We start from the raw sequence: 12793 nt of genomic DNA, 5'->3' as shown, positions 1-12793 counted from the left end.
AGGTCAAGTAGGGAGAGAATTTCTAGGGAAATGAGTCTAATTTGTTCTTGCTTAATTTGTCAAATTGCTCATTAGCTTTGGCCAAAGAATCTTATTTTTTTGTTCAGAATTTCATTTGGGGTCCTCTGCATGCCAATCAAAAACTGCTGCCCATTGGGCTTGTGAAATCTTATTCCCTTTCTTTTTTTTTTAAAGATTTTATTTTTCCTTTTTCTCCCTAAAGCCCCCTGGTACATAGTTGTGTATTTTTAGTTGTGGGTCCTTCTAGTTGTGGCATGTGGGTTGCCGCCTCAGCATGGCCTGAGGAGCGGTGCCATGTCTGTGCCCAGTATTCGAACCGGTGGAACTCTGGGCTGCTGAAGTGGAGCGTGTGAACTTAACCACTCGGCCACGGGGCCAGACCCCTTGTTCCCTTTCTTAAGGCACCTCTCAATGAACAATTTTGTTTAAATCAAATGTTTCCCAGAGTGGCCGCTGAAGGCCCAAATCATCCTTGGTGAAGTTAAGCCATTTAGAAAGACAGGCACAAGAATTCGGATTATAAGGAGAGTACACATAAGCGGGAATTTTTGCAGGCAGAGGAGAGGATTTAGACTTAGGTGACCATGAGAGGTGGTGACAGTCAGTAGGAATGTAATGCTTATGCATCTCATGTCTTGGGCCCCCCACCTGACAGTTGGCCACCTCCAAACACAGACCTGACAGTCCGCACACCCTGGCAGGCAGAAAGCCAGAGGGAATGCTCTCTGGATCAAAGCCAAGCTCTCTGGACACGAAATTGAGACAGAAGGAGAACCTCATCTGGGTTTAGTGGTAACCACGGCAGTTTGTCCAAGTGGATGTCAGCCGAGTGAGAACCACAAACTCGTGGGTCTGTGAGAGCGGCTCCCACAACAGGCTTCTAGGGCCTGTGCCTGTGTTCTGCCCTCTAACTTTCCCTCTTATGACAAACAACACTTTTACACAGCACAGCACAAAACAAGACAAAAGACAGCAAAAGGGATGGAAAAGAATGGCCTGATTCCACCAAGGATGCCAAAAAAAAAAGGAACCAATGATGAAACCCAGGTACCAAACCGAAGAAGAAACAGCTGAGGAACTCAGTGCAAAGAGATCGGGGTTCAGACCTGATCCTGACTTACCACGTCGTCATGGACTGGACAAACAGAAAGGCACGAGGGGCCTCTGTGGGTACCACACCTGGTCAAAGGCTGGGGTACACGGTGACAGGCAGTGCGGACCAGGTGTTGTGGAGCCTCCATGATTAACTGTAGAAATCAGTGAAGACCAACCAAATGAGAAAAGGAAAGGTGGTTTACTCTGAGCTCGCTCTAGCAAGGGAGCCAGGCACCATCACCTGAGTTCTGGCAGCGACTCAGAGGCAGGCAGAGGAGTGGGAAGGGTTTACAGAGGAACACAGGGAAGCCTCAGTGCGCCCTGATGGGGCCGTTGGCCTGGGGAAGCTGGAGGCGGCCGACTAGAAGTGGGGCGTCCTCTGGGATCGGTTGGGGGCGCATGTTTGGTGTTCTCTGGGTGATCCTAAGTTGGAAGCAGGGACAAAAATTACGGAAGCTGTCAGTTATTGATGAAGTCCTGGCCGTTTTGGGTCAATTATTACAGAAGTTATTGTTTAGCCTCCCAGGTTGTCCCTAGAGATAGCAGTCTGGCTTCCACTTGACTGACGTATGGCAGGCTGGCTTCCTGGGTTGTTGATGGTAGATAAGCTGTTAGTTTTCTGGGCAGGTTGCTTTAGATTATGGGTCAAAGTTCTAAATGTGGTCTGGCCACTGTCTGTTGGTATGTTCAGTCTTTCATGGCTCTCGTTAGAATTTCTGGTTCTGCCATTAGTTTACTCTTATTTTTTTTTAAAATGTACATTTTTTATTTTAATTAATTAATTAATTAATTTCTTTTGTGGAAGATTAGCCCTGAGCTAACTGCTGCCAATCCTCCTCCTTTTGCTCAGGAAGACTGGCCCTGAGCTAACATTCGTGCCCATCTTCTTCTACTTTATATGTGGGACGCCTACCTCAGCATGGCTTGCCAAGTGGTGCCATGTCTGCACCCGGGATCCGAACCGGTGAACTCCAGGTTGCCGAAGCGGAACGTGTGCACTTAACCGCTGCACCACCGGGCTGGCCCCTAGTTTACTCTTGACCAAAAAAAAAAAAAATCCCTCATCACTTGGGGTCTCGCTGTGTGCCCTGTGTGGGTTTAGTAGGCAGAGTTTGCATGGTACTTTGAGATCTAGAAGCCTTTTCCCTTCCCCCGTTCCCACTCAGCCTGTCCTTTTGTGTAATCATCTCTCTGCGGGTAACCCTTCCCTGGGAGCTCCTGAAGTCTGTGCCCGGAGCAAGTAAGGTCCAGCAAGAAGCTGAGAGGGAGGGAGCATTAGTACTTTAGATGGCTGGGGATTTCTGTATTTTTAAAATGTTAGTCCCCTTTTTCGAAGAAAATAGGGCATAGTAGTTTGGAAGTACTTTTAGAAATAAGAAGTAGTTTGTCCTGGAAATTTTATTTCCTTATAACTGGCACGTTTCTTAATAGCCAAGCATTATGATCACAAAGGCCCAAAATAGCCTCTGCAAGGTTGTTCTGAGCTCCAGAACCCCTGGGAGGTGGCCTCAGGGAGCTCTGGGCCTCCCAGAACGTTCTGGAAACCAAAGGAGAGAGCAGGATAGAAGTCTCTGGGCCACCGTGGGCCCCACCTCAGCCATGAGAGCAGATCCGCAGAAGTGAGATCTGAGAGACTCTCCCCAGGGGCAGCTGCTTTTCCACTGAATTAACCTCTGTTAAATATTTCCACTTCCAGGTCTGTGGTTAGGGATCATCATCTGTGCAGTCTCTCAAGCTGTGTGTTTTCTAGGATTTGTTGCTCGGCTAAATTGGAAAAAAGCCTGTCAACAGGTAACTAACTATGTTTATTGCTATCCCATTAAAGTTTCCTCTCCTAGAAAACAAACAGAATCAGCTTTGGCTCTCTTTCTCCTTTTGGAAGTTCTTTTCCCTTTTATCATGAAAGCTACTTTTCTGTTGTTTTAACTGGATTTAATTCAGATGTGAGGGGCCAGGTGACTGGATTTATCCATTCTCCATTGTTAATTCATTAATTAGAAAAATATGGAATTCCTTTCTTCCTCGTATCCTGTGCTAGGCTGTGGCCCTTGTGCCTGAAACGCCAGTTTCAGGACAAGATTTGCAACTGGAGAGAAAGGTGGGATGCCGTAAAATTCATCTTGATATGTTTTTTATGATCTCAAAAGATTTCATCAAGATACCTGTGTGCATCTTTCTCTCCAACTTTATAGGGTCAATGTAGGGTCTGAAAATAGGTGAGAGATAAATCTGGAGGCAAAAGAAGGGAGAATTCTCACTGAATTTGGTCCCTGTCTTCTCCCTCATCATGTGCTTTTTCTGTCCACCCTTCCCCCATCCACTGACCCCATGTCAATCTTTATGATGGATGATTCCAGGCTTGTGAACTAGAGAAGCGCCAACGTTGCATGTCAGTTAAAGAAAATGGATTGGCTTTTCCTAAACTGGGTAGTCAAGTGTTTCATTAACACTATGGTAAAGCCTTGTGGATTTACTTTGAGTTTCGTTTTCTAGGCTCAGGTACATGCCAATTTGAAACGAAAGGCACCGGATGGGACTTCTGCTTTCTCTCAGGACCTGCTTGACCCAGGTATCATATGATAGAACAGCTCTACTCTTGGAACAGGCCTGTCTAGCTGGTCCTAGAAGGGCCATTTGTGGGACAGAACTAGATTTGCTGCTGGGTGCTCCCATTTAAATAAGGAGGTGTTTCAGAAACAAATGATAAAGTCAGTTAACACCCAATTTGAGGTAAACAGACTCGACAAGACTGTTACAGATGATGAAAGGCTACAGGTAGCCACTTCCTTGCTAGTACTTATGTAGGCATTCTACAGACATTTCCTTTTTTTTTTTTTCCCAAAGATTGGCCTTGAGCTAACATCTGCCAATCTTTTTTTTTTTTCTTCTTCTCCCCAAAGTCCCCCAGTACATAGTTGTATATTCTAGTTATAGGTCCTTCTAATTCTGCTATGTGGGCCACCACCTCAGCATGGCCTGATGAGCAGTGCTAGGTCAGCACCCGGATCCGAACCAGTGAAACCCTGGGTGGCTGAAGCAGAGCACGCGGACTTAAGCGCTCGGCCACGGGCCGGCCCCTCTGCAAACAATTCTAATGCTTGGGCATCTGTGCTTTGACCACGTCTGACATTGGTATGTTTGTTTCAGTGGGGTCCCTGCTGTCTGTCAGGCAAACGTAGGTGGGCTTTAAACAGGTTATGATTTTGACTGTACTTTTGATGAGCATCATGAAAAATGTGTGTATCTTTTTCCTTCTGTCAATTTAGTAATCCTGCCACATTCCCAGTTCCTTAGGGAGTTAGTCATCCACTCACACTGGTTACTAGCTCCTTTGTAACTGAAACCCTTTTGAGCTCAAATATTGGCTGGACTGCAGTCAGTGGTCAATTCTGTTGTTTCTGCCAGTTCTGATTCATGTTGTCTAGTCTCCTGTGTGTCTGGTTGACTTTGTGTTCCAGACTGTATTTGAAAACTGTTTGTAGAAGTAACTTGAGGCCTAAGATGTCGTCTGTCTTCAGAGAGGACTTTCCTTTGCTTCTGTCAAACACTTAGGGTCCCCAGCAGTCTAGGGCAATTTCAGAAATCAAGGTCTTTGGACCACTCATCTGACCCAAAGGCAAGCAGTGTGAGGGCTGGCTTACTTCTGGTTCATCCTGAATTCTTGATGCAGCCCCTCGGAGTTCTAACCCGAAGTGCCGAAGGGTTCACTTTGGTAGCTACTGAACTCCCAGAAGCACTGCTCAGCTTCTTAGCCGCATTGTCCAGATGGAGAACTCTCAGGGCAAAAGCTACCCCAAAGGCTGGCGCACTCTTCTGGGTTTCCACCATCTTGCCCTGGTGACTTTTCATTACGTTGTTAGCTCTCTGACCACTGCAAGATATTTTCATTTGTTTCATCCAGCTTTTATGATTATCTTCAGAGGAAGGGTTGGTCTGAGTGTCCTACCGTCTACCATTTGTCAAGTCGGGTTAGTAATAGCACTTCCCTCACACTGCTGTTGCCAGGGTAAGCGAGCTCATCCGAGGGCAGTGCTGAGAACAGCGCCTGACGTGGAGTGTCAGTGCGAGCTGGTGTTATCCTGTTCAAAATTGTTTTCTCTCAGAACTCCGAGGGCTTGTATCATTCCTGATATTCACTTATGCTTATTAAGAAGTCGAATGCCAATCTTCCGCTTGTTACCTTGGGGAATCTGCCCCTAGTTTTCTCTGGGGAGCTTTCAGGGTATCTTCCTCCTTCTTACTGTTCTGAAGTGACATGAGACTAAACCTGGGTCTCAGTCACTATCCTCCTTGGTACTTGGCAGGCTCTTTGATGTGAAGAGTCTCTTCAGTTCTCTGAATGGCCTTGAATTATTTCTTAAGTTATTTTTCTCCTCCATTGGCCCTGTTCTCTTTCTGAAATACTAATTAGATGGGTGATGGCCCCTTAAAAGTTTCCCATATGATCTGAACTTGGACAGCTACTGTACTTCTCTGCTTCTTGCCGTGGGGCAGAGCTCCCTGGAGGACCCAAGCCGACAGTAGGATCCGGTCAGTGTTTGTGAATGAGTGAATGGAGAGGCACTCAAGATAGGGTATCTCTTTTTATCCACTGTAGCAACTGCTTCCTGAATTACCTTCCTGCCAGCTAGTAACACATGTACACATCACCTTTTATACAGATGAAAAAAATCCTTTTAAGCTGCTAACCAAGTTCCTTTTTCCTCCCAGTGGACCCTGAAAACCATGGAGGAATTTTAATGGGAGATATCGAAAAAAAAGATGAGACTCAGCTGGATCAGCAGATGCACCAAGAAGAATGTCTTCAGGTCCTTCCAAGGGACACGATGAAGTTGTCCAGGAGACAGTTGGTGCTGCGGCGAGGGCTCCTGCTTCTGGGGGTTGTCTCAGTCTTGCTGTTGGGGATCTTAGTGCGAGTATATGTCAGAATTCAGTGATGTGGCAAGAGAGAGCTGGGCAGGTCAAGAGATGCTTTCCAGCTTACAAATAAATAATTCAGAAGCCGCACAGTGGCAGTTCGTTTCAGTTAACGTAATTCAGGAGTGCCCATGGATTTCAAGACTTGAGAGTTCAAAGATGTATTTTCTAGTGAAGAAAAGGAACTAAGGTAAAACCTATGTTCTAGTCCAAGACAATGTCTCAAAGGCTACACTGTCTCAACGAAAGACTGCTGTGTACTGACTGCATCCTGCTATAGCTTTGACATTTCTTCTGCTGTTTAGACACGAGCCCATGTACTGAGTGCTTAAGGATTCTTACTATCTGAATTATTTAAAATATATTTTACAATATATCTTTCCTTGTGCCTTAGATTATTATTCAATGGGAAATGGGATTTGTTAATATTCATTTGGGGTCCAGATCTCAGGCACCATGGCCACTGGAGATGCTTAGGAAGCTAAAAGGGGATAAGACAGACATTAAGAAGAAAGGAGTCAGATGGCCTCGATTAGCATCAGGGCCAGTCTTAGTATGTGTTTGGCTGACATGGATTGGCCGAGGCAAGGAGAGATGAAGCTGTAGGCTCAGGCCCCACTGGGAACCAGCACTTCATTTTTCTCGAGTGGTGGGCATCCCAAAGAGAGAAATAAAGGGTCTGAAGAGCTAATGCAGGTAAACTGGAGGAGGAAGTCAGACCCCTTCCTATTTTGATAGAAGGAAGGGGTTAGAAAGTTGGAAGGCAGCAGAAATGAAAAGAAGTTGCTAGGCGAGGGGAGGGTGGGGTCCTGGGCAGGTCCTATTTATCTTCTGTTTGGGTCTGTCCTGGTCTTTAAAAAAGCACTGGCTCTTGGTGCCTTCTCTGGTATATCCAGGAGATTTTATATGGTCGTGTCTCAAAAAAATAAGGTTTTCATGAATGTTCCCTTCTCCTTGGATTTAGAAAATAGTTGGGGAAGTCTTTGGAGCTGTGAAAATCCAAACGGCCATTGCTGCTTCTTCCCGGGGTGGTCGGTGGACAACGCTTCAATAGCGGCCTTGAATTAAGAACTAACCACACTTGGCTTCAGCCTTCCCGGGGCTAGGTCCACGCTGTGAACCCAGCAAGCCTCAGTACATGTAGTACGCGGAGTGCTGGAATGGATACAAAGAGCAAGGCATGGCCTTCGCCCTGAAAACAGCTGATAGACGAAATCAGAAAAGTTAGCTGCCCTGAGTGAAAAATACCCAGTGGCAGATTTTAGCCGGGGCCACTCTCAGTGCCTCATTCTTCTTGGGTCTACGTAAGTGGAAGGTCTTTTCCAGGGACTAAGATGCAGGCTTGCACTTACGGTGGCCCTCACGGCTGGGCGCCAGCAAAGCCCCCTCTCCCAGCTCTTTGTTAGGAAGCCCGCACATCCCCTCTTCATTCCATCCCCATTGGACGCCCGAGCCTCCTAGGGCTTTCTCCCACTGCCTGCCCTTCCCCTCGCCAGGTAGGAACCCCGAGATACGGAGGCTCACCCAACCAGCTGCAAATTGCTGGCAAGGAGCTCATTCGCGGGGAGCAAATTCTTTATCACAGCCAGAAAGCGAGGCAGAGGGAGAGATGTCACCTGAAATGCCAGCAGTGTGCTCTGGAGGGCCGCCCTCCCCCCTCACCCCTCACCCCTCAGCACATCTTCCTTCTCCGACCTGTCGTCTCCCTTGTCGTCACCGAGCGCCGCGCCCACGGCTCCCCCACAAGGACCCCCTCTCCCCCGACACCGCGCCTTCCCCTGCCGCCAGGGTGGCCTGCCGCCCCCTCCCCGCCTCATCCCCGGGGCTCCGCCGGCGACGACGGTTGGCCGGGGCGCCGGGGTGGCTGCAGGATGGAGGTGGAGGTGGAGGTGGGGGTGGGGGTGGAGCCGCCCGCCCCCCGCCTCCTCCGCGCTCCCATCGCGTGGGCGCGCCCGCCACCGAACCGCTCCCGCGCCGGCATGGACCTCGCCGCGGCCGCCGACGCCGAGACCCCCGCGCGCCCGGGCGCCCCCCGCTGGCGCGGCTGCCTGCGGGGCCTGCGGGGCGCGCTGCCGCCCGACGTGCGGCGGGAGGCGGCCGAGCTGGCGGCGCTCGCGGGCCCCGTGGTGAGTGCGGCCGGCGCCTGCCGCGGGGCCCCCACAGGCGGTGCGCGATGCGGGGTTCTACCAAGTGCGGTCCTGCGCTTTCCCGCTTTGCTCCGCGAAGCATGCCCCGGGGCGGAGAGGGTTGCAGTAAACCCGTCCTTTCCTTCCTCTTCCCTTGGCAGTTCCTTGGACAGTTGATGATCTTTCTGATTAGCATCGTCAGTTCCATATTCTGTGGACATCTGGGGAAGGTCGAGCTGGATGGTGTCACGCTCGCTATATCGGTAGGTTTTAAAATTTTTATCTTGTTATCTGGGCTGACAACGTGGTCGAGCCTCGGAATTTGAATTGTATTGTGTCTGACACGTCTTCCTTTACAGGGCCGGAGCTTGACCAAGGGGTACCATTACCTTGTCTTTAGATTTGAAAGAAGATCGTGTCAACTACTTAGAAAAAGTGTTTTTAGTACTCTTAAACCATGAGGTGTGGCCAGCCTCCAATTACAAAGGGACCAGGTATTGCAAGGAATTTGTAGCAATTAGATAAATTGTGCTGGTAAAACTAAAAGAACTGCGCTTTTTCGTATTATAAAATTAAACCAAAGAACTTTTAGTAATTTAGGTTGTCTGCCATTGGTTTGAATTACACAGTTCATTAAAGTCACACTAACCCTGGTAATAAAGTGTCTTCCTTAGGCCATGGATTGAAATTACACCTCCTTTCAAGTCTTTTGTCCCTGCATTTTTGTTAGTGATGCAGTAGAAAGTTGCCTTTCTCTTGCATTTTATCCAGGTTTTCAAAGAAGGTGAAAAATACTTCTGCTGCTGAAGGCAGGTGGTTTTTTCCAGGCTCAGAAAATGTGCCTTCTGTCCCCACAGGAGGTGGGTATACGCTCTAAGATCATGGCGGGGCCACAGAAGTTACTCTGTCGGCTTTATGGTTGAGATGACCTTGGTATGTAGAATCAGACATTTCATTTACAGGTCTGTTATTGGGTGAAGTAATTTGAGCTAAGGGATATTTCTACTTCCTTCGAGAGTTTCATTGGGTCTCTAGAAAGACTCAAGAAAGAAGAGAAGCTTTATATACTGGCTGTTAACAGTGTCCCCTCCAAGAAGGATGAGCTTAACCCCTCCACCACATAGGGCTACGTGGCCCTGGCACACGTTGTACTCCTGGTCACCCTTCTGGGTGTGAACAAACATTAACAGTGGGTGATTCTCTGAAATTTGAGGGACACTTTCTCCAGTTTCTCCACAGAGCCCAAGATTGGGGTCCACTTTTTCCTATCACTTCTTCCAAACAGTTACCCTACGGTGGCCATTTACAAAAAAATTTTAAAAATTAATTTTTTGTTGAGATATAATTGATATATAGCATTATATTAGTTTCAGGTGTACAACATACCGATTCAATATTTGCGTATGTTGTGAAATGATCACTACAATAAGTCTAGTTAACATCTTTCACCATACATAGTTAGAAAATTTTCTTGTAATGAGAATTTTTAGATTTACTCTCTTAGCAACTTTCAAATACTATGCAATGCAGTATTATTAACTATAGGCACCATGCTGTACCTTACATCCCCACACTTTATGTATTTTATAACTTGAATTTGTACCTTTTACCCCCTTCACTCATCTTGCCCATCCCCCCCTGCAACCTCCAATCTCCTCTCTGTATCTATGCATTCGTTTTTTGTTTTTGTTTTTAGATTCCACATTTAAGTGAGATCATATGGTATTTGTCTTTCTCTGTCTGACTTATTTCACTAAGCATATAGCCCTCAAGGTCCATCCACGTCTCAAATGGCAAGATTTCCTTCTTTTTTATGGCTGAATAAATTCCATTGTGTGGAATAAATTCCATTCCAGGTCTTACATTCACGTCTTTAGTCCATTTTGAGTTGATTATTGCGTGTGGTGTAAGATAGGGGTCCATTGAATTCTTTTGCATGTGGCTGTCCAGTTTTCCTAGCACCATTTATTGAGTAGACTGTCCTTTTGCAGTGCCCGTTTTTGGACAGTCCATCCAGGTATACCATCCTGTACTTCTCCCTGTTGATGATATCGAGTGGCCGGTACATGGCCTCTTCCTTGTTCATTGAAGACCTCAGCGCCTGAGTGCTCATCTTCTTGGGTGTGGGGGCTCCACCTCCTTGCATCTCACTGGCTTCCAGGACCCCCCAAATGCACTTCAGGCCCCACACCTTGCACATTTTCATCCCTCATCATGGACCCATAGTAGAAGTTTTAAACTTTGCTTTCCTGCTTGGTACCTTTTATCCCTGGAGCTCTGTCAAGTCTCCACCCCATCCTACCTGCCCTTTGACCTCATGGGGTCATGACGACTATGCTATGATCCGAAGAGTCCATGCCTGACGACCCCTCACCTCCCCTTCAGTACGGCCACCCAGATCTCCATCACTCCCCTCTTCAGGACCAGCCTCCTGCTGTGCTCTGGAGGCTTCTTTCTCCTCCAGCCCCTTCTCTTTAACTGGTCCCATTGCATTCTGATAAATATATTCAGTTGTAAAAACACCTCCATCACCTGTCTCCTCCTTGCCCAGTCCCCTCTCTGGCCTCTATCCACTTATGCTCTTTGCTCGAAAGTCTCCATTACATCTTCATTTTTCTTTTCTTCCCATTGCAAGCTGGCCACTATTTCCCCACCACTCCATTTAACCTACTCTTGACGAAAGCTGTCAGTACCTCCCCCCAGCCATGTCCGGAGGACTCACCCATGCCTGGCCCCTTGTCACTCCCTCACTCCTGGAAACTCTGCCTTCGGTGCTTCCATCGCTAGTCCTCTTTGGTTCTCCTTCCACTCTTCTGAGAGTTAGACTTGTCTTTCTCTCCCCTCTCCCCCTCCCTTCTGTTTGTTAGTGCCTCCCAAATTTGTGTCTCCGTCCTTGACCTGGACTGCCTTCATGTGTCTAACTGCTCATGTCTATAACTGGGTCTATTGGCTGAATATGCCAGGGACTCCTCACACTCCGAATATCTGAAGCTATAGTGACCGTCCCCACTTGGGAGCCCTAGACACTCCCCTCTATTTCTACACCCCACGTCTTGGTCAGTCAGCAAGCCCTGCTAACTTTATTTCCCCCATTTCTTAAAATCACTCCTTTTCTTCTGTTTCCTGCTTTCGCTCTCTCCATCCAGACTTCATCCTTCCTGCCTGCCCTGCAGCCTCTGTGCTGAACTGGCCTCCCCTCCTCCAGCCCTGGATCCATCCTCCTCTCCTCCATTCTGGAGCCAGAGTCTAGAACCACTAATCCAGTCCTCCTGGCTTAACATCCTTCAGCGGTCCCCTGATGATGAAATCTAGACCTCTTGGCCTCCTGCTGTGGGTGTCCACTCACTGCATTCTGTTACTTGCATGTGGGGTGCCGACATATCTTAGACACAGCCTGGGGGCATCTGCAGAAAGCTTTCCCTGAAGACCCCAGCAGGACCCCACCCAGAGCCCCTCCTCTGTGCCCTCAGTGTCCCGTGCCAGCCTCTGTCTTGGTGCCTCCCGTGCTGGGCCCACATTCTCTTTCTCTGCATGCTCTCTTGCTGATCTGCCAGCTCATGTTAATTTTTGCCGAACCTGGTACCTGGCACGGATCTGGCCCAAGTAGATGTTTCAGAGAAATACATAGCTCAGGAGAACCATCTGTGAGCCACCTCTCACCCAGGCATCACCTGAACTTTTCCTTTTCTTCTCAACCCCACTCCCTTATGCTTTTCCATCCTCTAATATGGGGAGGGTTTGAAATGTTACATTTGTGTACGTGTGTAGAGTCCCATGACTCCTATTCTTTCAGTTATTTCATCAAACTATTTTAAAACCTATCTTGGAGGGGGGGAAGCTAAATTAAGATTTTTATTTATTTATTTTTCTTCTTCTTCTCCCCAAAGCCCCCCAGTACGTAGTTGTATATTCTACTTATGGGTTCTTCTAGTTGTGGCATGTGGGATGATGCCTCAGCATGGCCTGATGAGTGGTGCCATGTCTGTGCCCAGGATCTGAGCTGGTGAAACCCTGGGCCGCTGAAGCTGAGCAGGAGAACAACCACTCAGCCACGGGGTCGGCCCTAAATTAAGATTTTATAGGTGGTTTGTGGTGGTTTCTTTCCCTCTTTCTCTCTGTTTTTCTCCCAAATCACCCAATGATAAGAGGGTAAAAAAAGAGTTCTTAGTTTTCAAAGTAAAAATAATAGGAATAGAGTAAATACAAATCTAAGATTATATAGATCGGCCTGAAAAGGGTATGTGGGAAGGTTGGGATGTTCCAGAGACAAGGATTTCTGTAGAGAAGGCGTCAGATAAGGCAGTCTGTGCCTGCCCTCCCTCGGGCAGTGGGTGGTGATACTTTGCTTTTAATCAACTGTTAAACTGCAACTAATAGTGAGGAAGATAATAGGCTCAGTTTCAAGAAAACTGTTTATGAAAGCCAAAAATGTTTACCTTATGAAAATTTCTGTATATAGTGTGAGAAGATTTACAAAAGTGTTTGTTTTTTAAATAAAAGAACATTTCTTTATACCCAACCTTGTTCCACAAAGAATTTGAATTGGTTTATAAAACTACTTTCAGTACAGAAGGATAAATAACCAGCCAGTAGAATGGGGTCGAAGAAACGTAGATGGAAACAGACCCAAGCCA

The 12793-nt window shown here is 47.4% G+C and overlaps 2 protein-coding genes across 6 annotated transcripts in view; both read left to right on the top strand.

The window, feature by feature from the left end:
* Window positions 1-6409, top strand: part of SLC47A1 (solute carrier family 47 member 1) — a 36062-nt gene extending 29653 nt beyond the window's left edge. For both annotated transcript variants that reach the window (XM_070228292.1, XM_014729002.3), the window contains 3 exons: window positions 2813-2907; window positions 3610-3685; window positions 5827-6409. In XM_070228292.1, coding sequence (XP_070084393.1) covers window positions 2813-2907; window positions 3610-3685; window positions 5827-6053 — 398 coding nt within the window. In that variant the 3' untranslated portion in view covers window positions 6054-6409. The remainder of the gene's footprint in view (window positions 1-2812; window positions 2908-3609; window positions 3686-5826) is intronic.
* Window positions 6410-7973: 1564 nt separating this feature from the next.
* Window positions 7974-12793, top strand: part of LOC100073168 (multidrug and toxin extrusion protein 2) — an 89674-nt gene continuing 84854 nt past the window's right edge. For all 4 annotated transcript variants that reach the window (XM_070228293.1, XM_070228294.1, XM_023653613.2 and 1 more), the window contains exons 1-2: window positions 7974-8159; window positions 8321-8422. In XM_070228293.1, coding sequence (XP_070084394.1) covers window positions 8013-8159; window positions 8321-8422 — 249 coding nt within the window. In that variant the 5' untranslated portion in view covers window positions 7974-8012. The remainder of the gene's footprint in view (window positions 8160-8320; window positions 8423-12793) is intronic.

The sequence above is a fragment of the Equus caballus genome, chromosome 11 (assembly GCF_041296265.1).
Source record: "Equus caballus isolate H_3958 breed thoroughbred chromosome 11, TB-T2T, whole genome shotgun sequence".
Taxonomy (NCBI): domain Eukaryota; kingdom Metazoa; phylum Chordata; class Mammalia; order Perissodactyla; family Equidae; genus Equus; species Equus caballus.
This window is presented reverse-complemented; position numbering and strand designations above follow the sequence as displayed.